Source organism: Apium graveolens, chromosome 11 (assembly GCF_009905375.1).
Source record: "Apium graveolens cultivar Ventura chromosome 11, ASM990537v1, whole genome shotgun sequence".
Lineage (NCBI taxonomy): Eukaryota > Viridiplantae > Streptophyta > Magnoliopsida > Apiales > Apiaceae > Apium > Apium graveolens.
This window is the reverse complement of record NC_133657.1, coordinates 170,979,836-171,007,132: the sequence shown is the minus strand read 5'-3', so window position 1 is coordinate 171,007,132 and position 27,297 is coordinate 170,979,836. Positions and strand designations below refer to the sequence as shown.

At 34.8% G+C, this 27,297-nt stretch overlaps 1 protein-coding gene across 1 annotated transcript; it reads right to left on the bottom strand.

Annotated features, from left to right (window-relative positions):
- Nucleotides 1–10,582: 10,582 nt before the first annotated feature.
- On the bottom strand, nt 10,583–15,392 carry LOC141696134 (uncharacterized). Its single transcript, XM_074500320.1, has 4 exons — nt 14,394–15,392; nt 14,009–14,324; nt 11,689–11,826; nt 10,583–11,571 (listed from the first exon to the last, which is right to left on the bottom strand). The coding sequence occupies exons 1-4, from the start codon at nt 15,390–15,392 to the stop codon at nt 10,583–10,585; spliced, it is 2,442 nt and encodes an 813-aa protein (XP_074356421.1).
- Nucleotides 15,393–27,297: the final 11,905 nt, after the last annotated feature.

Below are 27,297 nucleotides of genomic sequence, written 5' to 3'. Positions count from 1 at the left end.
GACGATCGAGAAAAACTTTTTAGCCCACACTATGTTATGCATGGAAAATTTAGTTTCCGAGTCGATATTGTGATTATACGTACCAAATGAGTGTATATAAAAGTCATTAATAATGACCTTATCTTACGAACTATCAAGAAATACGAGAATCACGTTACAATCATGAATCTAGAATTCTACAAATTACAACCCAAGTACAAGATTACAAAACATAAATGACTTATAATAAAAGGATTTACCCCACGAATCGCTTACGAAGATTTATTACGAGAACGAATAAGCGACCAATCGAATAAGTAAGCGAACAAATAAATGTATCAAGCTCATGCAACTTCTCGTGCAAACTAATTAGTATGAATGCAACCAAGGATTGGTAATCAAATAGTAACCAACCAAAGAGTATAGTAACCTAGTAGGGTGAATAGTAACAAGAATAATAATAGTAGTACTTAGCTAAGGTATAGTCTTTTACATTAGCCATGCTTCTTGAGTAGTACAAAGATATATGCGTATCTAAGTACAAAAAACAAATCAAACACACAAGAAGCAACTAAGCAAGCAAGCTAAAATCTCTCTCCCTCTTCCCCACCTTTCCATTCGGCCTTTTACAAAAAAAACACAAAATCAAATCTCAAGATCTAGCCATGAATAAATGCTACAAATAATTCCTAAACTTCCTCATCATCAAACTAAGGTAAGATAAATCTTTCATAGCATTTACTTATGGTTTTGATGGTTAAATAAAATGATGAAAGTGATGATGAACAGTGTCAAATAGTGACTTTTCTTGATTTCTTGATTTTCATAGAAAGATCTAGGTTTCTTAAGCACACCAAAGCCTCACCAAGCATCATCCATCAAGAATATAACCTCCCAAGCTCCCAAGAAAGGTATATACCTTCATCCAAACTTTGTTTAAGCTTTTAGTTTAAAAATAAAATAAGGATCTTGGATGTAAACCTATTTTTGATGGTTGTTTTATGATTTCTTGAATATTAGTTAGTTAGATGCTAATGTTGATATTGTGGCCTCAATAACTTGATGTTCTTGAGAGGATTAAGTAGTTAAATGTTGGTATGATGATTGTTGGTTAGTAATTATTGGTTTAGAGCGAAAACGAAACTCGAAGCGTAACGACGATAAAACGGTCGAATCATAACACAAAGTTTTCTGCAGAAATACAGAAAGTGTAAATTATGTTTTCTTGAAAAATAGTACTTGATAATGATATTGTTGTAAGGATCTTTTAGGCGCTTGAATCGATTTATTTCGATTTACGGTTTAAAAGTTAGGTCTTTTTTAGTGAAAACGATTTACGCGACAAAAAACTGCTACGAATGACGAACTTTGGAAGTATAAATGATCGACTTAATATTATTCAAAAATAATGAAAATTTTACAGAGAGTAAGAAATAGAGTATACTAACTGCCATAAAAATTGGAAGTGAAAATATGGATTTTTCAATTTTATAAAATTATCGGAGCCGAGATCGCGCGAGTAGAAATCCTTAAGAATCGCGAGAGGAGCCGAGTGGTAAAAGTAAAAGAGGTTAATGGACATAAAGGACCGTGAAAAGAAAATGAAGTTAATGAGTACTCATACTTTATTAAAATGACGAGGGTAAAGCGAGTCGTGCGAATTTATTATAAGCATTGCGTATTTACCAAGTGACGATAAATACGATTAGAATATAATGGAACGATAATGTTCATGATTATAGACTTTCAGACTAACTCGAGAGCGCCCTCCACCTCAAAATACCTTGTTATTCCCAAACAATCTAACAAGTAGAGTTACAAAAGGGGGGTTGAATGTAATTCTAGGTTTCTTTTCAATCTTTAAAACTTCTTGCAAATATAAATATAACTGTGTATGAATATGCTAAGTGCGGATAAGAAATATTCAATTATTCAAACACAAAGTAAATAAACAAGGATGTTTAAAAACTTTCTGGTGGATTGTTGTTTCCACCAGAGATATATATAAATATAGAAGATCTCTGTGATGCAAAAAACACAGAGCTGCTTACAAGTGAATTTACAGAGAGAGAGCTTAGAAATTCTTAACAGATTGTGCCTTATCTATTTCTCAGTTCTTTTCAATCGATCTTTTTCTACTTGCTACTCTTGGTTTATATATCACCAAGTTACATGTGAAAAAGACAAACTAATAAAATAAACATGTCTAAGTATAATCACATGTTTCTTCATTTCTCCATCCAGCATCTTTGTATTTCTTCAAGTTAGCATGAAAATAGAAATACTTCTTGATCTTCTTAATCCCGATTACAGGATGCCACATTCCTTTTGTGTGCAATCAACCCATGTGACTTTAAAGTCAATATGAACTCCTATTTGAATTTGTTATCCGTCGAGACTCTGTTGGATCATCCATCGAGACTCTAATTGATCATCCGTCGAGACTCTGTTGGATCATCCGTTGAATGAGACTTGGGTCATCCGTCGAAGTCTTGTAGAAACATCCGTTAAAAGTGTTTCCATAGCAGATGACTCAATGTCACTTATGCAAAATTACAAGACATCTAATATATACAATTAACCAACCTATTTTACACATTATATTTATAGTCAACATGACTTAGAATATCCTACAACTTTTAGTTCTCTAAGGTATTATAGTACACAGGAATGTGCTACAAAAACTTATTTAAACATAATCTACTCTTTTAACGGATGAGATAATAAGATTATCCGTTGAAAGCTACAGGTTCACTTAATTAAATCTACTAAAGTATTTTGGTAAAATATCATCAAGCCTACAACATATTCCTAACAGTCTCCCCCAATTTATATCTACTAGCATTGTAGGGACTTGATGATAACAAAACACCCTATACAAAAAGATCATTCAATAGAAGATAAAATGATAAGTGCTGTAATTTTATTGAAAGTTGACAAAAAAAAGTTCATACAAGTCTTACAGGCGTTGTTCAAGGTGCTCCTCTAGTCTGAGCAAATTAATCTTTTCTCCTTGATTGTCTAGTCTTCTTTCCCAGTATTTTATTGTTCTCTTCAATCTGGTGTTGGAGTTGTCTGTAGAACTTAGATTCATCTTCATTAGATTGATCCAACATCTACTGTATTTCCTTGAGAGTTTCATTGCTTGAGACTTTTAGTTGGTCTTCTAATCTAAAAAATCTTCTGGTGTTCTTTTCATCCTTGAACTCCATTAACCAATATGGCCTCAAATGCACTCTATTCCCAGTGTAAGAAATGGTTAAGACTCTTGGTAGTGCACTTGAGTCTCTCCATCTTTATCTTATTTGTTCAATTTTGTTAAGTATCTCCTTTTTAGCAACCATGGTGAATCCAAAGTTTTTCTTAATTGCAGAGAATACTTTCACCAAGACAGAGTAACTCTTCATTGAGAATCCTATGAAGAGGCCAAGTAAATTCCTTTCCACCCTTGTATCTGAACACTAGTCTTTCTGGGAGTCCTTTGTGGGCTTCAATAGCTCTCACTTCATCCAGCTCATCCAAATAAAGATTTATGTCTGAAATTTCCTTTATGTCACAAATAAAGAGATGATCTCCTTTGTTGACTGTTGGCTTGGGTTTGGATAAGGTTTTGGATTTGAATGGGATAGACTTGACTGGTTTGCTTGGTATGTTCTTTCTCCTCTTAGAGGTGGTTGGTATTGGGATGTTCAGCTCAGAATAGGTAGGCTTTCCCAGTCTATTGGTTCATATTTGGGAATGATTGGTTCACCATGAAAATTCACACCACGATGAACCTTGATTTCAACTTGCTCCAATATAGGCAAAGTTGGTTGATTTGTAGTAGTATACTGAGTTGGCTTTGGTTCTTCCTCTTCTTCTTTAAATACCAGCTTCCTCTTTGCTCTTTCCTTTTTATACCCCTTTCCTGATTTCTGCTTTCTCAATTTCAGTTATAGTGGCATGCTTCTCAGCTTCTGATTTGGTGACAAGCTTTTTAGCTTGTTTCTTAGCTTCTAAGACAGTCTGCCTCTTCTAATTCTTGAGTCTCAATTTTTCTTCTTTCTTGGCTTCTCCAAATTGAGGATGTCCAGCCATCACACAAATCATTTTACCATTTCTGTAGATCTTTATTATTCTTTTCTTCAGGACTGAGTCTCTTGGATCTTTATGATTGGAAATTGAGTGACCAAGCAGCTTCTTTTCATCAGGTTGGGGGTTGCATAGACTAGGTCCAAAGGATTCTTTCCAGAATGTATTGATGAATGATTCTTTGGCTTCAAGATCACAGTGGCCTTTTGATGTCTTCTAGCTGAGGTTTGACCTCTTTCCATATTCCTCAAGCTCATTTCACTTATAGGAATCTGTCTCAATTGTGTGAAATGTTTCACAGATTTGTCTTATTTTTCAATTGGACCAAATACCTTTTCAATTTTCTCATCAATTTTCTTCATTTGTTCTTTCAGCTTGAGTTCGGCTGCTGCAATGTTGATCAAGTCAATATTGTCTAGTACTGGTGGTTTTAAGAAAGTAATGGTTGGAACAATTACATTGTTGACTTGAATGTGCACATCCTTCTCCCCCTCACTAACTTGAACAATTGCATCCTTCTCCCTCTTTTTGTTATCATCAAGTTGAGCAGGGTTGAAAGTTTGAGCAGCCACCAGTTGCTGTAGCAGATGAGTTTGAGTTTCTTAATTGGAAAGAATTTGAGCAACTGAATTCTCCACTTTTGTCAGCCTTGAACCCAAGTCCTCAACTTTCCAATTCAAGTCATGTTCTTTCCTGAGATTATGATTTAAGTAGGTCATGGTACAATCAGGTAGTTTGGCATCCAATCTCTTAGAGATATTCTCCTTGACTTGCTCAATCTCCTGCTTCAGTTCATCTACAGCTTGATTATGTTGGAGAGCTTGAATTTTATGCAACTTTAGAGACTCGAGATGGGCTTGTAGAAGACTTTTGGTGTTGATGTTATTGGTGGCTTGAATGGAAGCTTGAGTTTGATGAATTAGTTTGAACAAGGTGGATTGAAGGTGATGATATTTGCAATCCTTTGAAAACGTCCAAACTGGAGTTTCAATTTCTCCCCTATGTCCTTGCCTATATCTTCAGCATCCTCTTCAAGAGAGTTATCTCCAATAGAACCACCAGAAGCAATAGAAGGATAGTCAAGATCATCACCAGCTATAGAAGGTAGTGAATTGATTGCATCTTTGGCTCTTAGCATAGAAGCTGTAGTGTGTACCAAGTTTAAATTCCTCTCAACAGCCTCATTTCCCTATCCATCTAGAATTTGATATGCTGGAATAGGATGAGTAAATGCCTCAACATCAAAGAAGACAAAATCTAAAACAGCTTGATAGTCTTGCTGAAATAGTTGCTCCTTGTTTGCATCATTGACATCCCTTAACTCACTAACAATGGCCTCTTCCCATTCTTTTATTGTACCTGTTTTTCTCTTATCATCTCTCTTTTCTTGCATCAAGGGCTCCCCTTGGCTTCCTACCCTCATACCCTCACCTTCACCATCTAAGGTGGGACTCCTCTCACTCACTTTTGCCATGCTGGAAGAAATAGCATGCCTTTGATCACTCTTTTCCTCTCCTTTTGCCTGAGAACTACTCAGCCTCTCACTCAGTTCACTCCCTTCCCTCAATCCTAATAGTGATTGAACAACCACTAAGTCATCTACACTAGTAACATGTTTGGAAATTTCAAGTTGTGTAGAGACTTCCAACGGATGAGGAACATCCATCAAAATAGTAGTTGTAAATATCGACGGATAATTGCTGTGAAGCTTATCCGTCGAGAGAAAATAATCAGTCGACGGATGAGGAATATCCGTCAAGAGAGTAGAAATGATACAATTAGGAGTTGAAACTATTGTAGAATCTGTGGTGATTGATTTGAGATTATGCACAGATTTCTCAGTAGAATTAGAAAGAAATGGCAAGTGAGCCAACAAATCATCTATAAGATGATGCTCACTTGCTTTGGATTTTGGCTCCTCCGTGAGTTTCAAAGATAGAGAATCAGGAATTGATGTGTGTATCATGTCCACATCCAGTGAGTTTGTGGGAGAATTGTGTGTGTGAGGTGTCTCAATTGTGAGAGATTTTGGTTGTGACTCCACATTTATTGGAGCCACATCAACCTGACTTTGTGATGGTGCAGTAACTGAGTCTTGGACTGCAGTTTGCACTGTGTGTGCACCCTGTGACTCCCCCATAGGTTTAGATTTCTTCTTTCTTATATAAGTTTGAGGTTGGTATGTGTCCCTTCCCCTTTTGGCCTGTACTCTTGGTTGAGAGCTTGTTTCAATAGTCACATCCTTTTGGGAGGATGCAACTAGTAATGAGCTTGTTTCCTTATTAAGCATTTTTGGATCACACAAATGTCACTCTCCTTATCCTTAGGTTTTTTTTAATTTTCACCTTGTCCCTCACCTGTCTTACCACCCTTCACACTCCCCTCTTGTGTTTTGGTAGTTTTTGAAATTAGTTTCTTTTGAGAGGAACTAGAGTGAGGTTTCTTTGACTTGATTTTTGAAATTTTAGATTTTATGGCTTGGGTAGGCATCTGTTTGGTCACTGTCACAGATGTCATAGCCACATTAGTTTGCAAAGAAATTTGAGGTTGGGAAATAGTAGAGACAGAAACATTTACCTCACTTACCCGAGGTGCTTCCATGACTGGAAAGTAATTGAGAGGCACCTCACTATGAATATTGTTCCTGTTAAGATCAGCAAGAACTCTCTTTTCTTGGACCCAACAATCAAGCTTATTTGTTGGGTTCTCAATCAAGAGGTCCTTAGATACATGATTTGCTAGCATCATAATAAACCTAACATAGTATATGTTCTTAGACCTCTTCTTAATGTCCCCTAACATATACCTGAAAGAGATATGTCCTAAGTCCAATCATGTATGAGGATTTAGGAATAACTTTTATGTAATCTGTTTTGATTTCATTGATATTAATAAAAGACTTGTTTTATTTTTATTGCGGGCTCTATCTATTTAAATGTTTAAATAAGATATACCACAGTTTAGAGTAAAGCTTTTTATGGATTGTGATGAGATCATAATAATGAGACCTAAAAGATGATAACTCTAAACTTAAATAGTTCCTGGTCGTAGGATTACTAACTGGTAATTAATAATCTGCAAAGATCGGTACATACTATGCTTGCTTCATTATAAAGGATGTCTGTTCTTATAGACATTTGTGTGGTGACACTATAGCTAGTATGTAGATGCTTATAATAAAATAAGTTCACTGAACATGACTCACACAGCTGAACAACTGATGGAGTTCACTCACGTGTCAGCAGTTGTTCACATAGTGATAGTTGTACAAGTATCCTTAGACTTGAGGTCATCATAGTCATCTTGTGTACACTGAACTATGCTTTGGTTTAGTTCTTAGTCTCAAGGGACAATTATAAGGGCTCTACTGGGTATAGGAATTTGTACACGAAGATAGTGTATGATCAATAAAGGATCTACCCCTTCCAGTGAAGGAAGAGAATGTTCAATGCTGATCCACTTATGCTAGTTCAGGAATCTCTGGCCAGAGTGAATGAAATTAGAAAGGAGTTTCTAATTTACATTAAATAGAACTAAGCATAGTGAATGGGAAAGTGATGTGCCAAAAATAAACTTCTTAAATTACAAGCGCACAATCCATCGTTTTAATATTTTAGATTCGTTCCGCAGAGACTAAATATTTTTCGCAATTACTTAATTTTAAATTTAGGCGAATTAGACAATAGATTTTAATATGAGTTTGTTTTTAACAGAAATAAAAATAATAAAAATAAAAATTAATCTGCAAACTAAACAGAAATCTATTTATAAGTCACTAAATTATACATCGACAATGAAACAAATTAATCTAGAAACTTAGAATTGGACCAACTAGTAAACAAGTCATGGGTTGGAAAATAAAAGGAGTAATGGGCTAGAGACAAAAAGATGGGCTTAGGCATTAAATCTATTTCTCTATTACTACACATACGACATTGGTAATAAATGGGCAACTAAGAAATGAATTAATGGCTAGCAAACTAAATGAGAACTACACTACAATTTAAGATAAGCAAATTAAACAAGCATTAACTACTATCCTATAACTAGGATATGCTACGGGCCTTACAAAACTAAATATGACAAGGAAAAGAAGTTGGGCTAGAAATAGATTGGCCAGGAAATGTCACAAAAGGCTTACACTAAGTTAATTAGAACTAAGAAAAATAACTTCTAAATTTAAGTACTAAACTAGCATGCTAAATGGATTAATAAAAATAGAAAAAGAAATAAAATAATCACTTGACGAAAAGGGAAGCTAATTAATTACACTACACTAGATAACAAACCAGACATGCATTTTATAAGTAGAGAAAATGAACAGCTAACTGGATAAAGGAGAAGGAAATGAAAAGAATAAAAAAAATGATAAACAGGATAATAAAAAACTCCACCAACTAAATAAATAGTGCATCAGTATGGGTGAAGCAAGTGAAACAAAAATAAAAACAAAGCTAAAATATAAATGAGGTAAGCTAATGGGATGCACTGGAGAGTTAAATATCAAGAAATGACATAGTTAAATAAGCTAACCACCGAAATGAGAAATAGTAACGAAGCTGTTGTCGACAAATAGTTCTCGCTGGAAACAGAGTTATACCCGAATACTAAAAAAAACAAGGCATAAAATAGATCTAAAATATTAAACTTATAATTAAAGATAAATTTAGAAGGCTCCTTTCAAATCTCCAAGTATGTAACTTGTGAGATTTTAAAAGATATCATAACCCAATATTAAAGTAACAAGACATAAAAGTAGAGGAGAGGATGTAATAAAAAAACTTGAATGACATTAATTGAAGAGAGTGTTTACAAGAGAGAAAATACAAAGTAAATGAAAACTAGATCTAGAAATTGAAAAGAGAGGCTACTACTAAAATTAGGGTAAACTAAAGAAAAACTAGGTGATGAATACAAGGGGGAAGAGGGGGTATTTATAGCTAAAAATTAGGGTTTAGGGTAGAGTTGGGTGAATCTTGGCCATCCAAGTGAGATGGGTGTTTAGTTTATCTTGACCATTGATTTTCACCAACTCTTTCTTTTGGCTTTTTCTTCAAGTTGCTTGGTGACATTATATTTCTTCCATTTTTGCCCTTTTCTCCCTTTTACTTCAAATTTCTCATTTTTCCAAATATCTACAAAATGATGAGAATGCAACAAATTAATTTATTTAAAATATGAAAGCAAGCAATAAATAGGTATGAAATTATGCAAAAATATGTGATTATCAAATGCCCCCATACCTATCTTTTGCTCGTCCTCGAGTAAAATCAAACATAAAAATGCTAACTAAGAGAGATCCTATTGCTCCTTTTCGTAGGCGTGACGGGAAATTTTAGGTTTACTAACCCGTTAAACCCATAGACGATCTCCATAGGAGGAGTGTTGTCTCCTAAGGGTTTACAGAAGATATACCCATAAAATCTTTGAGACTATTTAACAAGCATCTATCTCAATTTTACTCTAATGTTCATTGGTGTTAACAAGAAGATTTTATAAATAAAATACATGCCTTAAAGACTCTTCTAATAATAGCCAAGATGTTGGTCACTCAAATCTGCTTATGTTGACTTAGAATTTTTACAAAAGATCCCAAGGTGTGTAGTGAATTTAAGGCCTTTGATGGATTTAACTGTCTAAGAACATTTTCTCTTTTTCAACTAATATTGAACTGACCCATTCTCTATCAAAACAAGTATCTAGCCAAACTTCACAAAATTATTCTTTTTTTTGTTTTAATTGACTTTATGATGTCTGTTTTCTTAGGCTTTCTATGTTACCCATGTAGCGAGTTTTAGGTCAGTGACTCCCAAACCAGATGGTTTTGGGGCACTAGATTTTGAAATCCCCCGACGAACTTAATAACTCGAGTAACAAAGGCCACAAAACAAGACTAGTCAATTCTACTTGTGCCCATTATCTAAAGATTTTTGTTTATAAGAACAATGGGTATTGAAGTAGTTTATTCAACTTTTCTTTTCTTTTCTTTTCTTTTTTTTTTTGCCTTTTTTTTGCTTTTTTTTCTACCTTTTTTTCTTTCTCTTTTTTTTTCTTTTCGCAAAGGCTTGATTCGACATTGTTTCAACATGTGGGTTCTCTCTCAAGTATCGAATAACATCCCTAAACAATCTCTCCAAAAAAGGTCTTGTGCAAAAGTGTCGTCTTGGAATCTAGAGTGAAAATCAATCGACATAAGATTCAAAAAGACACCTTACTCAACTACGTTTAAATAATCTGAAAGGCACTATATGTATAAGTTTTTGAAAACATGTTAACACCAACTGCTACTAAAGTTCAAGAGTAAGACAACTTAGCTAAAAATGTCTCTATTTTTTTGAATTTTTTTATTTTTTCAAATTTTTTTTTGGATTTTTTTTGTTTTTAAGAATTACACTAAAACCCTCCCCCATACCTAAATCATGCATTGTCCTCAATGTATGCAAAAGAGAGAAATAAGCAAGGAAAATGATGAGAATAAACCTGATAAGGGATGAAGAGAGTTAAAACTACATACTGAAAGAGACTTACTTGATCATGGGTCAATGAGGTTGATGACCTCTTCCTCGGAATCGACTGGCAACTCTAAAAATGGTTTGAGACGTTGTCTATTAACTTTGAATATTTCACCATTTTTAAGATTTTCAATTTCAATAGCACCATGAGGAAAAACTACTTTAACAATGTAAGGTCCCTCCCATCTAGATCTCAATTTTCCGGGAAATAAATGAAGCCTAGAATTGTACAAAAGAACCTTTTGACCGGGAGAAAAGGATTTTCTCAAAGTTGATTTATCATGAAAAACTTTGGTTATTTCTTTATAGATTTTAGCATTTTCATAAGCATCATTTCTCATTTCCTCTAACTCAGACAATTGCAACTTCCTATGACTACCAGCAGTGGGTAAATCAAAATTCAACTCCCTAATGGCCCACAAGGCTCGATGTTCAAGTTCAACCGGCAAATGACAAGCTTTACCGAACACAAGCCGATAAGGGGACATACCCAAGATAGTCTTATACGCGGTCCTATAGGCCCATAAAGCATCTATCAACTTAGTTGACCAATCCTTCCTATTCGAGTTGACAGTCTTTTCTAAGATCTGTTTGATTTGCCTATTTGAGACTTCAACTTGACCACTAGTTTGAGGATGATAAGGGGTGGCCAATTTATGAGTGATCGAGTACTTTTTTAAGAGAGACTCAAATTGATGGTTCTTGAAATGTTTTCCTTGATCACTAATGATAGCTCTAGGCGTACCAAATTGAGAAAAGATATTCTCTTTTAAGAATTTAAGAACGACCTTATTGTCATTAGACTTGGTTGGAATGGCTTCGACCCACTTAGATACATAATCGACCGCTAAGAGAATGTAAAGGTTGCCAAATGAGCAAGGAAATGGGCCCATAAAATCTATCCCCCAAACATCGAAAATTTCGATAATTAAGACCGGATTCATTGGCATCATATTACGTCTTGTAATCTTTCCTAAGTGTTGACACCTACTACAAGCGGCACAGAATTCTGCGGAATCCTTAAACAAACTAGGCCAATAGAAACCACTTTGGAGTATCTTGGCAGCCGTCTTTTTGGCACTAAAATGTCCTCCACAAGCTTGATCATGACAAAAGGAAAGGACACTTCTAAACTCGTGATTTGGGACACACCTTCTAATGATTTGATCCGGGCAATACTTGAAGAGATAAGGGTCATCCCAAAAGAAGTATTTGACTTGTGAAAAGAATTTGGATTTATCTTGCTTGGACCAATGAGTCGGAATGTTGCCGGTGACAAGGTAATTAATAATGTCGGCAAACCAGGGGAGGGTAGAGATAGAAAGAAGGTGTTCATCCGGAAAAGATTCATTCAAAGGCAAGTCAACAGTTGACTCTACTACCAATCGAGAGAGATGATCGACAATGACATTTTCAGACCCCTTCTTATCCCTAATTTCTAGGTCAAATTCTTGGAGCAACAAGATCCACCTAATCAAACGAGCTTTTGAGTCCTTTTTCGAGAAAAGATATCGAAGGGCGGCATGATCGGTGTAAACAATGATTTTCGAACCAATAAGATAAGACCTAAACTTCTCGAGGGCAAATACTACGGCTAAAAGCTCTTTTTCGGTGGTTGAGTAATTAAGTTGGGCATCATTTAAGGTCTTGCTAGTGTAGTATATGACATGAGGTATCTTATTGATTCGTTGCCCTAAAACTGCCCCAACTGCATAGTCGGAGGCATCACACATCAACTCAAAAGGCTCATTCCAATCGGGAGATTTAATTATCGGGGATGAAGTCAGTTCTTTTTTAAGGTGTTCAAAAGATTGTAAACAATCACTATTAAACTCAAATTTGACATCTTTTGAAAGAAGATTGGTCAAGGGTCTTGCCTTTTTACTAAAATCCTTAATGAAACGCCTATAAAACCCCGCATGTCCTAAAAAAGAGCGAATTGCTTTGACCGATTTTGGTGGAGGGAGACTAGTAATGAGATCAATTTTAGCTTTATCAACTTTAATTCCCTTTTCCGAGATTTTATGACCAAGGACAATTCCTTCTTTAACCATGAAATGACATTTTTCCCAATTAAGAACGAGGTTCGTTTTTTTTACACCTTTTTAAAACTAAGTCAAGATGGTTTAGACATTGATGAAAAGAAGAACCAAAGATGGAAAAGTCATCTATGAAAATTTCTAGGAATTCACCTATCATATCGGAAAAAATGCTCATCATGCATCGTTGAAATGTAGCAGGGGCCGTGGTCAAACCAAAAGCTAGACGACGATAAGCGAACGTTCCGAAAGGACATGTGAACGTGGTCTTTTCTTGATCTTCAGGAGCAATGGGGATTTGAAAATAGCCAGAAAAACCATCTAGGAAACAATAATAGGAATGACCCGCTAACCTTTCTAACATTTGATCGATGAATGGTAAAGGAAAGTGATCTTTTCTAGTGGCAGAGTTGAGCTTCCTATAATCTATACACACTCTCCAACCAGATTGAACACGAGTGGGAACTTGCTCATCATTCTCGTTGGTCACTACAGTAATACCCGATTTCTTAGGTACTACTTGAATCAGACTCACCTACGAGCTATCAGAAATGGGAAAGATGATCCCATTATCTAGGCACTTCAGAATTTTCTTCCTAACAACTTCCATCAAAGTTGGGTTCAACCTCCTTTGTGGCTCACTAACTGGATTAGCATCATCAACTAAGTGAATCCTATGTTGGACAATTGCCGGACTAATTCCTTTAATATCAGAAATACTCCAACCTATGGCTTCCTTATTCTCTTTAAGCACACTTAAAAGTTCCTCTTCTTGACATGGGGTCAAATTAGAAGAAATTATGACGGGAAAAGATTTATTAGGACCAAGAAACTTGTACTTAAGAGTGTTAGGAAGAGGTTTGAGTTCTAATTCTGGTGGACTTGGCTCAACTGGTTGACTAGATTGATAAAGGGACAAAGGGAGTGGTTCAAGCTCTTGGTTAGTTGTAGGAATAGTGGACTCTAACATCTTATTGACCTCATTAGTGTAATCAGAATCAATCCAATTTTGACCAAAATGATTTAAGCAAAAGTCAAGAGCATCATCGACACTCATGGTTTCATGATCAAGCATTTTATCAATTAAATTAATTTCCATGTGTTGGTCAAAATAGTCATTGGGTTGGTTTCCGACATGAAAAATATTGAGATCAATGGTCATATTTCCAAATGTTAGTTTCATTAAACCGTTCCTACAATTAATTAAGGCATTGGATGTGGCTAGAAAAGGTCTTCCTAGAATGATCGGAATTTGATTTTTAGGATTTTTGACCGGTTCAGTTTCTAGGACCACAAAATCAACGGGAAAAATAAAATCACCAACCTTAATCAATACGTCTTCAATTATTCCCTTAGGAATTTTGATAGAACGGTCAGCTAATTGAAGTGTGACATTGGTCTTTTGAAGTTCACCTAGACCTAATTCTTGGTAGACAGAATACGGAAGAAGATTCACACTAGCACCTAAGTCAAGTAAAGCTTTGTCAACAAAAGTGTTGCCTATGACACAAGAAATAGTAGGACAATCGGGGTCCTTATATTTCACGGGAATTTCATTCGAGAGAATCGAACTAACTTGAGATATCAAAAAGGCTTTCTTAGGAGCATGAGTGGTTCGTTTATGAGTACACAACTCTTTTAGAAACTTAGCATACGAAGGAATTTGTTGAATGACATCTAAAAGAGGAATATTGACCTTAACTTGCTTGAAAACTTCTAAGATCTTGTCTACTTAAGCCGATTGTTTGTTCAAAATAAATCATTGAGGATACGGAGCTTTCGGCGTAAAGACTCTTTCATTAGACAAATCGGGGCTAGGTTTCGAAGGTGGTGCAATCGAATGAGGTGTTTCGCTAGACTCAAAATTCTCGGGTTGCTTCGAGTGATCTAGACTCGGACTCAAAGGTGAAGGATTAGGTTTCGAACTCGAATTCTCTTCTTCATTATCATCAACACCAACTCGGTTTCTCACTTGATTTCCCGACCGTAGAGAGATGACGGAGTTCACATCATGAGGTCTTTGATTAAGCGGAAATTTAGGATTCACCTCGGATTGACTTGGAAACTTATTCTTCTCGCGCTCACAAATCGTGTTAGCTAATTGACCCATTTGAACCTCTAACTTAGATATGGCTTGGGCATTGGAATTCAATAATTTCCTATCTTGGGTCATGGTTTGCATGAAGGCTTGTTGAGATTGAGTCAAATTAGTTTGAGATTTTAGCAAAGCCTCAATGCTCTTTTCTAAGGAATTAAGTCTCTTATCCGAATCATTAAATTCGGGAGGATTCAAGGGTGCTTGAATTGGGTTTGGATAAGGATTTTGACTAGAAGTGGGATAAGAGTTTGGATTAGGCTTTTGAAAAGTGGGTTGAGGAGATTGGTAGTTTTGGCCTTGGGTCCATGAAAAATTTGGGTGGTTCTTCCACCCGGGATTGTATGTGGGTGCAAAAGGGTCATTCCTAGGTCTAGGTTGAAACATAGCATTCACTTTCTCAAACTCTTGAAAGTTTTGAGGTTCATGACTATGAGAGTTATAGTTCGCACACATAGACGCCTGGGAAGGGGCATTAGTGGTTTCTAAAGCTTCTAATCTTCTAGTGAGAGTAGCTAACTTCGCTTCGGTTGCTATAAAATTACCAACTAAATGCAAGCCTTTGTTAGCTAATGAACCGAGTGTTTCATTGTGCTTACTAGGCTCCCTATTCGGCTCCCTAGTAGACTCCCACAACATGGTCTTTTCTGCTAGTTCCTCGAAAAATTCCCAACCCTGATCCTCGTCTTTTTCCATGAATTTGCCTTGACACATAGACTCTAACAACGCAGTTGTAGAACTATCTAAGGCCTCGTAAACAATCTTACAAAGTCTCCACTTTTCTATTTCGTGGTGGGGACATTGGGACAAAAGATTTTTAAATCTATCAAAATATTTCCAAAAAGACTCGTTTTCCTTTTGATGAAATTGATTAATCTCATTTGTAAGTCTCGTAGTCTTATGATTTGGAAAATATTTTTTTAGAAAAATGACTACGAATCCCTCCCAAGTTGAAATAGAATTAACCGGTAGGCTATATAACCATTTTTTAGCATTTTCTTTAAGAACGAAATTGATTAGTCTAAGCCTAATGGAATCCTCGGTTAATTGTTGGAGTTTTTGTAAGGCACAAACCTCCTCGAATTCATGAATAAAAAGATATGGATCCTCACCTTCACTCCCGGTAAATTTAGGTAACATGCTAATGTGATGACCTTTAATTTCAAATTATTACCATTAACCGGTGGGAGAGTAATACAAGAAGGTTGGGCCGAACGGGCGGGGTAACAATGATCCTTAAGAGAAACTGCCATGTTTACTACGGGTTCAAGAATTTCTATGGGTTCGGATTCCGATGAGGAAGTACGCTCAATTGGTCTCACTAACCTAGATGAATTATCTCTAATCCACGTAGTACGCATAAACAGGATATAAATCAAGTAGCAAATAAGTGCAAGAATTTAAAACACGCAAAAGAAAGGGTGAAAAATCGAAAGAAAAGTTATAAATCTAGGGTTCCCTAAAAATTCTAGACTTGCTCCTAACAAAAAGATATTACTAAAATTCATAAAACTAAAAGTATTCTTTCTGATTGGCCAGGTAGGTGCAAGCATTGCCAAGAGGCTAAACACCAGCCTAGTCACCAAATCTAAATGGCCAGGTAAGCTTTCGCTAGCCTAGACACCAAAGAATGAATACTTAGAGATTTGATCGTTTCAGGTTTTCTTCCTAGTTGAGCGTGAAGTCCTAGGGGCTAATGTCTACTTAATTTTATTAAAAAGGCTATGGTATGCAAAATGATGGATTTAATGGTTGTGGGCCAAGGAAAGAGTGATGAAATCCCTCCCCTTATCTTGTGATGTGGTTTTGCCCTTAAAGTTTATTTAAATGATGCAACACACAACGGGATATAAAAGCGATAAACAATTATAGATGCTCTAAACTACGTGTCCTAACTAAAAAAAAGAAGAAATTTAACGAACCTTGGGTCCTCCAGCAATCACCACAATTTATAAGGTACGAAAAATTAAAAACAATAAAATAAAATCTAAGATGATGTGCTCCTAGGTGAACAAATGCATGATGCAACAATTATGTATTTAACTAACTAATTTTTTTATTTTTTTTTGAATTTTCATTTTTTTTTGTGATTTTTTTTAACTACTGAAAAATGCGAAAAGAGAGAGATACGGGTTACCCAAGCAAGCTTCCAAAAATTCCTTCGAGCCTCGGCAATTTTCGGAGTTCCAACGAGCTTTCCAAATCTTCAATTTTCTAAAAAAAAAAATTAAACAAAGATAGCAGGTAAAACTAATTCAAAAAATTAAAAATTAAGGCGTGAAAAATAATTATAGTCCCCGGCAGCGGCGCCAAAAACTTGATGTGCCAAAAATAAACTTTTTAAATTACAAGCGCACAATCCATCGTTTTAATATTTTATATTCGTTTCGCAGAGACTAAATATTTTTTGCAATTACTTAATTTTAAATTTAGGCGAATTAGACAATAGATTTTAATATGAGTTTGTTTTTAACAGAAATAAAAATAATAAAAATAAAAATTAATCTGTAAACTAAACAGAAATCTATTTATAAGACACTAAATTATACATCGACAATGAAACAAATTAATCTAGAAACTTAGAATTGGACCAACTAGTAAACAAGTCATGGGTTGGAAAATAAAAGGAGTAGTGGGCTAGAGACAAAAAGGTGGGCTTAGGCATTAAATCTATTTCTCTATTACTACACAGACGACATTGGTAATAAATGGGCAACTAAGAAATGAATTAATGGCTATTAAACTAAATGAGAACTACACTACAATTTAAGACAAGCAAATTAAGCAAGCATTAACTACTAGCCTATAACTAGGATATGCTACGGGCCTTACAAAACTAAACATGACAAGGAAAAGAAGTTGGGCTAGAAATAGATTGGGCCAGGAAATGTCACAAAAGGCTTACACTAAGTTAATTAGAACTAAGAAAAATAACTTTTAATTTAAGTACTAAACTAGCATGCTAAATGGATTAATAAAAATAGAAAAAGAAATAAAATAATCACTTGACGAAAAGGGAAGCTAATTAATTACACTACACTAGATAACAAACCGGACATGCATTTTATAAGTAGAGAAAATGAATAGCTAACTGGATAAATGAGAAGGAAATAAAAAGAATAAAAAAAATGATAAACAGGATAATAAAAAACTCCACCAACTAAATAAATAGTGCATCAGTATGGGTGAAGCAAGTGAAACAAAAATAAAAAGAAAGCTAAAATATAAATGAGGTAAGCTAATGGAACGCACTGGAGAGTTAAATATCAAGAAATGACATAGTTAAATAAGCTAACCACCGAAATGAGAAATAGTAACGAAGCTGCTGTCGACAAATAGTTCTCGCCGGAAACAGAGTTATACCCGAATACTAAAAAAAACAAGGCATAAAATAGATCTAAAATATTAAACTTATAATTAAAGATAAATTTAGAAGGCTCCTTTCAAATCTCCAAGTATGTAACTTGTGAGATTTTAAAAGATATCATTACCCAATATTAAAGTAACAAGACATAAAAGTAGAGGAGAGGATGTAATAAAAAAACTTGAATGACATTAATTGAAGAGAGTATTTACAAGAGAGAAAATACAAAGTAAATGAAAACTAGATCTAGAAATTGAAAAGAGAGGTTACTATTAAAATTAGGGTAAACTAAAGAAAAACTAGGTGATGAATACAAGGGGGAAGGAGGGTATTTATAGCTAAAAATTAGGGTTTAGTGTAGAGTTGGGTGAATCTTGGTCATCCAAGTGAGATGGGTGTTTGGTTTATCTTGACCATTGATTTCCACCAACTCTTTCTTTTGGCTTTTTCTTCAAGTTGCTTGGTGACATTATATTTCTTCCATTTTTGCCCTTTTCTCCCTTTTACTTCAAATTTCTCATTTTTCCAAATATCTACAAAATGATGAGAATGCAACAAATTAATTTATTTAAAATATGAAAGCAAGCAATAAATAGGTATGAAATTATGCAAAAAATATGTGATTATCAGAAAGCAAGTGATTAAATAAGATAGACTTGACACAAGTTCCATGCCTTGTATTTAATCGTGACATTGCAGTATAGAAGGAATTAATTGTACGGTAACTACTCACTGAATAGGTTCTTGGTATTCTTAGCAGTGAATTCGTATTATCCGGATAGTCGCGATATGCTGAGAAGTATCCCTTACGATATAGAATAAATATGATTAATTAATTAATCATATTTAATGAATTAGAGAATTTATATAAATAATGATAAAATAGTTTTATTATTATTTATTTCTACTATCGGCTTAATATTGAACCTACAGGGTCACACCATAAAAGAGAATGATTTAATGGTGGAGGAAGTAATTAATAATGGCTGATAATTATTTATTTATGAAATAAATAATTAATTGGCAAATTTAAAAATTGATTAAATGAGATTTAATTGATTATAAATTAATTAAGAAAAGGTTCTTAATATTATTAATTAAGAATTTAATTTTTGGAAATTAAATCAAGTGAGAGAATTATTTCTAAAGAGTTTAGAAAAAGGATTAATAATTAAAAGGTGTTTTAATTATTAGTGAGAATAATAAAGGGTTAATAATAATAATATTTTATGGGAAAATTTTCAGCTGAAAATTTTGCCTACAAATATACTATTATAAACCCTATTTTTGCCTCAACCAAAAAGATTTACAAAACCCTAAGTCTCTCCATCTCCTCCTCCTTCATTACATCGTTTTCTTGGTGGATACCGGTGGAGTGCTTCACACTTGAGGAGCAGCTACTAAGGATCTCCGTTCATCATTTTTGGATCGCGATTAAAGACCTCCATCTTTCCATTAATGTAAAGCTTCTTAAGGTAACCATACTGAACTACAAATTAAATATTATTTTTCGCATGGATCCTGCGGAGGGTTTCGGTTTTTTTTTAAGATTTAAATTTACGTTTTCGCTGCGTTTATGTGCTAAAAACCCTTCAATGGCATCAGAGCTACTTGCGAAAAGTTTTTAATGCGTTTATGTGTTTAACTGTTTTCGATATATGAGCATGTACGTGATTCGCCATGATTTGATGTTGATATAATATGCTTATATATGTATGGTTTTGAATATATGATATTCATGTGAGTTGTATAATCATAAGATGATTATGTAATCTGTATATATACTGATATATACATGATTTATGTTTGTTCTAATTATGAGAATCATATTAGATACGGATTCTGAATTGGCTGCTGCAGATTTGCTGAAATCTAGGTCTGGTGTCCGATTTACGCAAACGAATACCCTATTCCATAGGTAAACGAGCGTCTGAACAAACTGATAGCTAAAGCTATCAACGACTCGTCTATAAGGCGTTTGACGTCGTTTACTGCCCGTAAATAGTGATTCTTGTTTTTCTGATTTGATTCTGATTTTTCTGATTTTTGTAATATTTTCTTTTTATGATTAGATCATGGATAATATGATATGTTAAGATCAGATTATGTATTTTAACATGCTTTTATGTGTTGTATGAGCATGGTGGATGGTTATGGCCTTTCGACCTTAGTGTAATGGTTTTGGTTTTGGTTTTAAATACGACTTGCATGTCGTCAATCTTTGTAATCATAAATCTCGAATGTAACTCGAGTTATTCTTGTAAGTTCATTAGATTAGTTTTACTTTCAATCATGTAATGTAATTGAAGACTCAAGAAGGCTATCCAATGGAGGTGATACAAAGAAGAAGACGAGGCATACAAGAAGTCTAAATAAAGAAGAAGACTTATGTAATAAGTAGTTGTATTAATTTCCATCACCATATTAGATTGACCTTGATCTTTATCATGAGCTTGATAAAGATCACATAGGATGGGGCCATAACCAAACAAATTTACTTTATTGCACTTTACATTTACTTGTTTATTTAATTTTATATATGAGATATATGCCTATGTTTACCATGCGATGATAGATTTAGGTGAACTTAAATCAATATAAGGCGTGCTCTAGAAAATCTAGAATAGGAATCATTTCTTGCCTTAACAATAAATATTATGAATACGATCATGAGATTCTTGTGTTTATGAAACACGTAATTGAATATAAATTTTCAATATTGAGAGAAAGGATGATTCTGTCAACAACAGATTTCTATCTGTAAGAAAGGGTTATTAAGTGACGCCTCTTGACAATGCTCCACCCGATCTGGGAATCATCTGATTATCGATTATTGATTTGAAATATTTAATTTAAAAGGAAGAATCTCTTTATAATATGATTATGATTGTAACGTAATATAATCCCTCTAAAATTAAATAATATCAAGTAGTAATTGGCCAATGACACAACGGGCTTGTATCGGTCATAGCCTTCCAACATGGTAGAAAGTGGTTCTTATTTTTAAATCATTGTCGTTTCGTGCTACAGCCGAGGGCTTTGATTTTAAAATAAGAAATGCCTGTCTATTACATAGAGATGTGTACATTGAATTAGAATCTAAAGGTCGGTACGTGCTACAGCCGTGGGCCGTTGGAGACTGATTCAATTATACGAAATGTTGGGTTAGACTTGACTTGGAATATTGAGTTTGTCATGCCACAGCCGTGACTCAATTATTCAAAAGGCTAAACTTATATTAGGGAATAACATAAGATGTAATTGACAAGAGTTGTCTGCCTATTGAACATCACATGACGTTTCGTGCCACAGCCGAGGTTGTGTGATGGAATGTAGGATCCCTATTCCTACTAGCATTATGAATGCTTAATTTTCACTTAGGGGGTTGAAAAAATTAGATAAACTAGTGGGAGACACTTATGAATAAAGACCCGATTCATATAGTGTTTTGAAATGAAATTGAATATTTGCTAAGTGTTGTTATGTGTTTATCATTTACAGATTTACAATATTCGTCATGTCTTCTGCATTATCACTCCGGAGCATACTAGATGCTCACAAGTTGACTGTTCCTAATTTAGCTGTTTGTTTTCACTGTAACAAGTTGGGGCACTGGAAGAGGAACTGCAAGGTTTACCTTGCAGAATTGAAGAAGAAGAAGGGTAGTAAGACTACCGCTTCTGATTCAGGCATGTTTATGATCGAAGTTAATATGTCACTAGGTCAAATTTCTACTTGGGTATTAGATACCGACTATGGTTCTCATATTTGCAATTCGTTGCAAGGACTAAAGGGAAGTAGGAATCTTGAAAAAGATGAGGTGATTCTACGTATGGACAATGGAGCAAGGGTTGCGGCCATATCTGTAGGATCATTTAGTTTACATATGCCTACGGGCAAGACTATTATTTTGAATAATTGTTATTACGTTCCCTCTATTGTGAGGAATATTGTTTCTATTCCTATGTTGGATGTGGATGGTTTTTCATTTATTATTAAGAATAATGAATGTTCTATCCTTAGAGATAATGTTTTTTTTTGGACGTGGCATTTTAAATAATGGTCTGTATGTATGTGACGTAGAACATGATTTACTTCAGATTGAATAAACTAATAAAAGAAAACAAGATGATGAAAATCTGACCTATTTATGGCACTGTAGGCTAGGTCATATTAGTGAAAAATAGACTGCGGACATTGCATAAGGAAGGGTTACTTGACCCCTTTGATTTTGAATCATATCCTACATGCGAGTCTTGTCTATTGGGTAAAATGACCAAATCTCCATTTAGTGGACATGGAGAGAGGGCTGCAGATTTGCTAGGATTGGTACACACAGATGTATGTGGACCAATGTCTACGCAAGCCATGGGTGGATTTTCGTACTTCATTACTTTCATAGATGATAGATCTAGATTCGGATATGTGTATTTGATGAAACACAAGTCTGAAGCCTTTGAAAAGTTCAAAGAATTTAAACATGAAGTGGAGAAATAAACCAAACACAGTATTATAACTCTTCGATCAGATCGAGGTGGTGAATACTTGAATGGAGAGTTTCTAGATTATCTCAAAGAAAATGGTATAGTCTCCCAGTGGACTCCTCCATATACTCCACAGTTAAATGGGGAATCTGAAAGGAGAAATCGAACTTTACTAGACATGGTTCGGTCCATGATGAGCTATGCGAATCTTCGAGTATTCCTATGGGGTTATGCATTGGAAACCTCAGCATATTTACTGAATAAGGTGCCTTCCAATTCTGTTCCTCAAACACCATATGAGATATGGAAAGAAAGGAAACCGAGTCTTAAACACGTTAAGATTTGGGGATGTCCAGCTTATGTCAAGAAAGTTGATCCAGATAAGCTGGAATCTCGATCCGTAAAATGTAATTTTGTGGGATATCCTAAAGAGACTTTGGGGTATTACTTTTACACCGATCATCGGGTGTTTGTCTCCAGACATGCTACCTTCTTGGAAAAGGAGTTTATCCTTGAAGGAAATAGTGGGAGCAAAATTGAACTTGATGAATTTCAAAAAGCACAAACTACTACGGATCAAGTGGAAACACCTGTTCAGACTGAACAACCTTCTGTGGAACAGCCAATTCGTAGGACAGGGAGAGTGTCTCGCCAACCTGAGAGGTATTATGGCCTTGTCATTGAGAATGACAATGAGTTGTCAATCATTGATGATGACGACCCTGTGACCTATAATGAGGCTATGAGTAGTGTTGACTCAGAGAAATGGCATAATGCCATGAAATCCGAAATGGAATCTATGTATACCAACCAAGTATGGACTCTGGTTGAGGCGCCTGAAGGTGTTAAGCCTATTGGGTGCAAGTGGGTATAAAAAAAGAAAGATTGGAGCAGATGGACAGGTGGAGACCTATAAGGCCAGGCTCGTGGAAAAAGGATTCAAACAAAGGCAAGGGATTGACTTTGATGAAACTTTTTCGCCTGTAGCCCTGTTAAAATCAATTCGGATTTTGCTTGCGATTGCTGCTTACTACGACTATGAGATCTGGAAAATGGACGTGAAAACGGCCTTCCTCAATGGGGAACTTGAGGAGGAAGTGTATATGACACATCCAGAGGGTTTTCTTTCCAAGGGAAATGAACATCTAGTGTGTAAGCTGCTGCAAACCATATATGGTTTAAGGCAAGCTTCTCGTAGATGGAACATCCGTTTTGATGAGACAATCAAAGAGTTTGGTTTTATCAAAAACATAGATGAACCATGTGTCTACAAGAAGGTTAGTGGGAGCGCTGTAACATTTCTTGTATTGTATGTGGATGACATACTTCTTATAGGAAATGATATACCGATGCTATAATCAGTCAAAGTATGGCTATCAAAGAACTTCACCATGAAGGACTTGGGAGAAGCATCCTACATTCTCGGTATGAAGATCTATAGAGATAGATCTAGAAGAATGATAGGTCTTACCCAGGGTACATACATTCAGAAAGTGCTTAAAAGGTTTAGCATGGAAAACTCCAAAAGAGGTCTCATACCGATGAGCCATGGAGTGTCCCTTTCTGAAAAAATGTCTCCTAAGACTCCTGAGGAAAGAGAGCGTATGAGTAAGATTCCTTATGCTTCAGCAATATGATCTATCATGTACGCGATGTTATGTACAAGGCCTAATGCTTATTCAATTAGTGTGACGAGCAAATATCAGTCCAATCCAGGTGAAGACCACTGGAAAGCAGTGAAAAACATCCTTAAGTACTTGCGAAGGACTCAGGACATTTTTCTTGTTTTTGGTGGTGAATCTGAGTTGAAAATAGAGGGTTATACTGACTCTAGTTTTCAGTCAGAAAGTGATAGCAAATCCATATCAGGGTACGTGTTTACTCTGAATGGTGGTGCAATTCAGATTGTTGAAAGATGAGATGTCAACGTCGAGAGAGTTGACACACATAACAACGTAGCAGACCCACTCACAAAGCCACTTTCTCAGAGTCGCTTTGATCGTCATAAAGACAAGATGGGTATTAGATACCAGAGTGATTGGCTTTAGTACAAGTGGGAGATTGAAAGAGATATGTCCTAAGTCCAATCATGTATAAGGATTTAGGAATAACTTTTATGTAATCTGTTTTGATTTCATTGATATTAATAAAAGACTTGTTTTGTTTTTATTGCGGGCTCTATCTATTTAAATATTTAAATAAGATATACCACAGTTTAGAGTAAAGCTTTTTATGGATTGTGATGAGATCATAATAATGAGACCTAAAAGATGATAACTCTAAACTTAAATAGTTCCTGGTCATAGGATTACTAACTGGTAATTAATAATCCGCAAAGATCGGTAAATACTATGCTTGTTTCATTATGAAGGATGTCTGTTCTCATAGACATTTGTGTGGTGACACTATAGCTAGTATGTAGGTGCTTATTATAGAATAAGTTCACTGAACATGACTCACACAACTGAACAACTAATGGAGTTCACTCACGTGTCAGCAGTTGTTCACATAGTAATAGTTGTACAAGTATCCTTAGACTTGAGGTCAACATAGTCATCTTGTGTACACTGAACTATGCTTTGGTTTAGTTCTTAGTCTCAAGGGACAATTATAAGGGCTCTACTGGGTATAGGAATTTGTACATGAAGATAGTGTATGATCAATAAAGGATCTACCCCTTCTAGTGAAGGAAGAGAATGTTCAATGCTGATCCACTTATGCTAGTTCAGGAATCTCTGGCCAGAGTGAATGAAATTAGAAAGGAGTTTCTAATTTACATTAAATAGAACTAAGCATAGTGAATGGGAAAGCAAGTGATTAAATAAGATAGGCTTGACACAAGTTCCATGCCTTGTATTTAATCGTGACATTGCAGGGTAGAAGGAATTAATTGTACGGTAACTACTCACTGAATAGGTTCTTGGTATTCTAAGCAGTGAATTCGTATTATCCGGATAGTCGTGATATGCTGAGAAGTATCACTCACGATGTAGAATAAATATGTTTAATTAATTAATCATATTTAATGAATTAGAGAATTTATATAAATAATGATAAAATAGTTTTATTATTATTTATTTCTACTATCGGCTTAATATTGAACCTACAGGGTCACACCATAAAAGAGAATGATTTAATGGTGGAGGAATTAATTAATAATGGCTGATAATTATTTATTTATGAAATAAATAATTAATTGGCAAATTTAATAATTGATTAAATGAGATTTAATTGATTATAAATTAATTAAGAAAAGGTTCTTAATATTATTAATTAAGAATTTAATTTTTGGAAATTAAATCGAGTGAGAGAATTATTTCTAAAGAGTTTAGAAAAATGATTAATAATTAAAAGTTGTTTTAATTATTAGTGAGAATAATAAAGGGTTAATAATAATAATATTTAATGGGAAAATTTTCAGCTGAAAATTTTGCCTATAAATATACTATTATAAACCCTATTTTTGCCTCAACCAAAAACGATTTACAAAACCCTAATTCTCTCCATCTACTCCTCCTTCATTACATCGTTTTCTTGGTGGATACCGGTGAAGTGCTTCACACTTGAGGAGCAACTGCTAAGGATCTCCGTTCATCATTTTTGGATCTCCATTAAAGACCTCCATCTTTCCATTAACGTAAAGCTTCTTAAGGTAAACATACTGAACTACGAATTAAATATTATTTTTCGCATGGATCCTGCAGAAGGTTTTGGCTTTTTTTAAGATTTAAATTTACGTTTTCGCTGCGTTTATGTGCAAAAAAACCCTTCAGTACCCTAGTTCATACATGACAAAACTACTGAAATTGAAGTACTTGTCACTTAAAAGCATGTAAAGCATGTTAATCATAAAGTAACTAACAACATCATAATTGTTAATATTTCCTGAAAATGCTTTAATAAAATAGTCACAGAGAAAGCTCCACTCTTTTCTAAGGCCTAGTCTCCTAACCTCACCTAATTTGGCAGGATGGAAAGAATAACCCATAGACACAAGCATGGTACTCACATCTGTGTCTATGTGTGGAACAAGTGTGTTGTTTTCAGGTAAATGAAAGCATGCTTGAATTTAATCACAGTAAGTACAATAGTCATTACCTTTGAAAGAGAAGGCAATGGTCTTATCTTTAGAGTTATACACTGCAGTAGTCCAAATCTCCTCCACGACTTCACATGAGATAACTGGAGATTCAAGCATCGCATAGCTTAGTTTGCAACTTCGAATGAAGTCCATCATCTTGTGATAGTCCTCAGAAGCAACAATATCTTTGTTCACCAGTTCTACAAAGTTGTTCTTTTCATACACAAATCCAGATTGGGACGTGATTTTGACTACATGTGTCATTGCTGTGATTGATAGTAGTTACAGAGAAAAGGGGTTTTTGCTTTGGAGATGAAGAGAGTAAAATGCTTTAAGAAAGATAAAAGTAAAATGAAAAATGAAAGGGGGATTTTATACTTTCTCATAAATAAACAAGTAAAAATTAAAAAGTAAAATAAAGTACCCAATGAAATTTGCCCAAAATGGTTGTTTAAAACTGAAATAAACTGTAGAAATTCTAGAAATTTTCCATCAACATATACTTACACACTGTAAGTAAATTCGACGGATAAGGAATAGAATCAACGGCTATGATCAAAGCAATTCAACGGATATAGATTAAACAGACATCCGCCGAGATATAAAGTACCCAGAAAAATATTTGATTTTCAACAAATAATGAAATTTAACGGATATTTATTTTCAACAGAT

Excerpts from the sequence above, each read along its gene's own strand:
- LOC141696134 (XM_074500320.1), bottom strand. The coding sequence starts at position 15,392 with ATGGAAAAAGACGAGGATCAGGGTTGGGAATTTTTCGAGGAACTAGCA. Across the intron at positions 14,325-14,393 it reads CCGATTTGTCTAATGAAAGA|ATCTTAGAAGTTTTCAAGCA; the intron begins GTCTTTACGCCG and ends TAAGTAGACAAG. Across the intron at positions 11,827-14,008 it reads AGAATTAGGTCTAGGTGAAC|TTCCGACTCATTGGTCCAAG; the intron begins TTCAAAAGACCA and ends TCACCGGCAACA.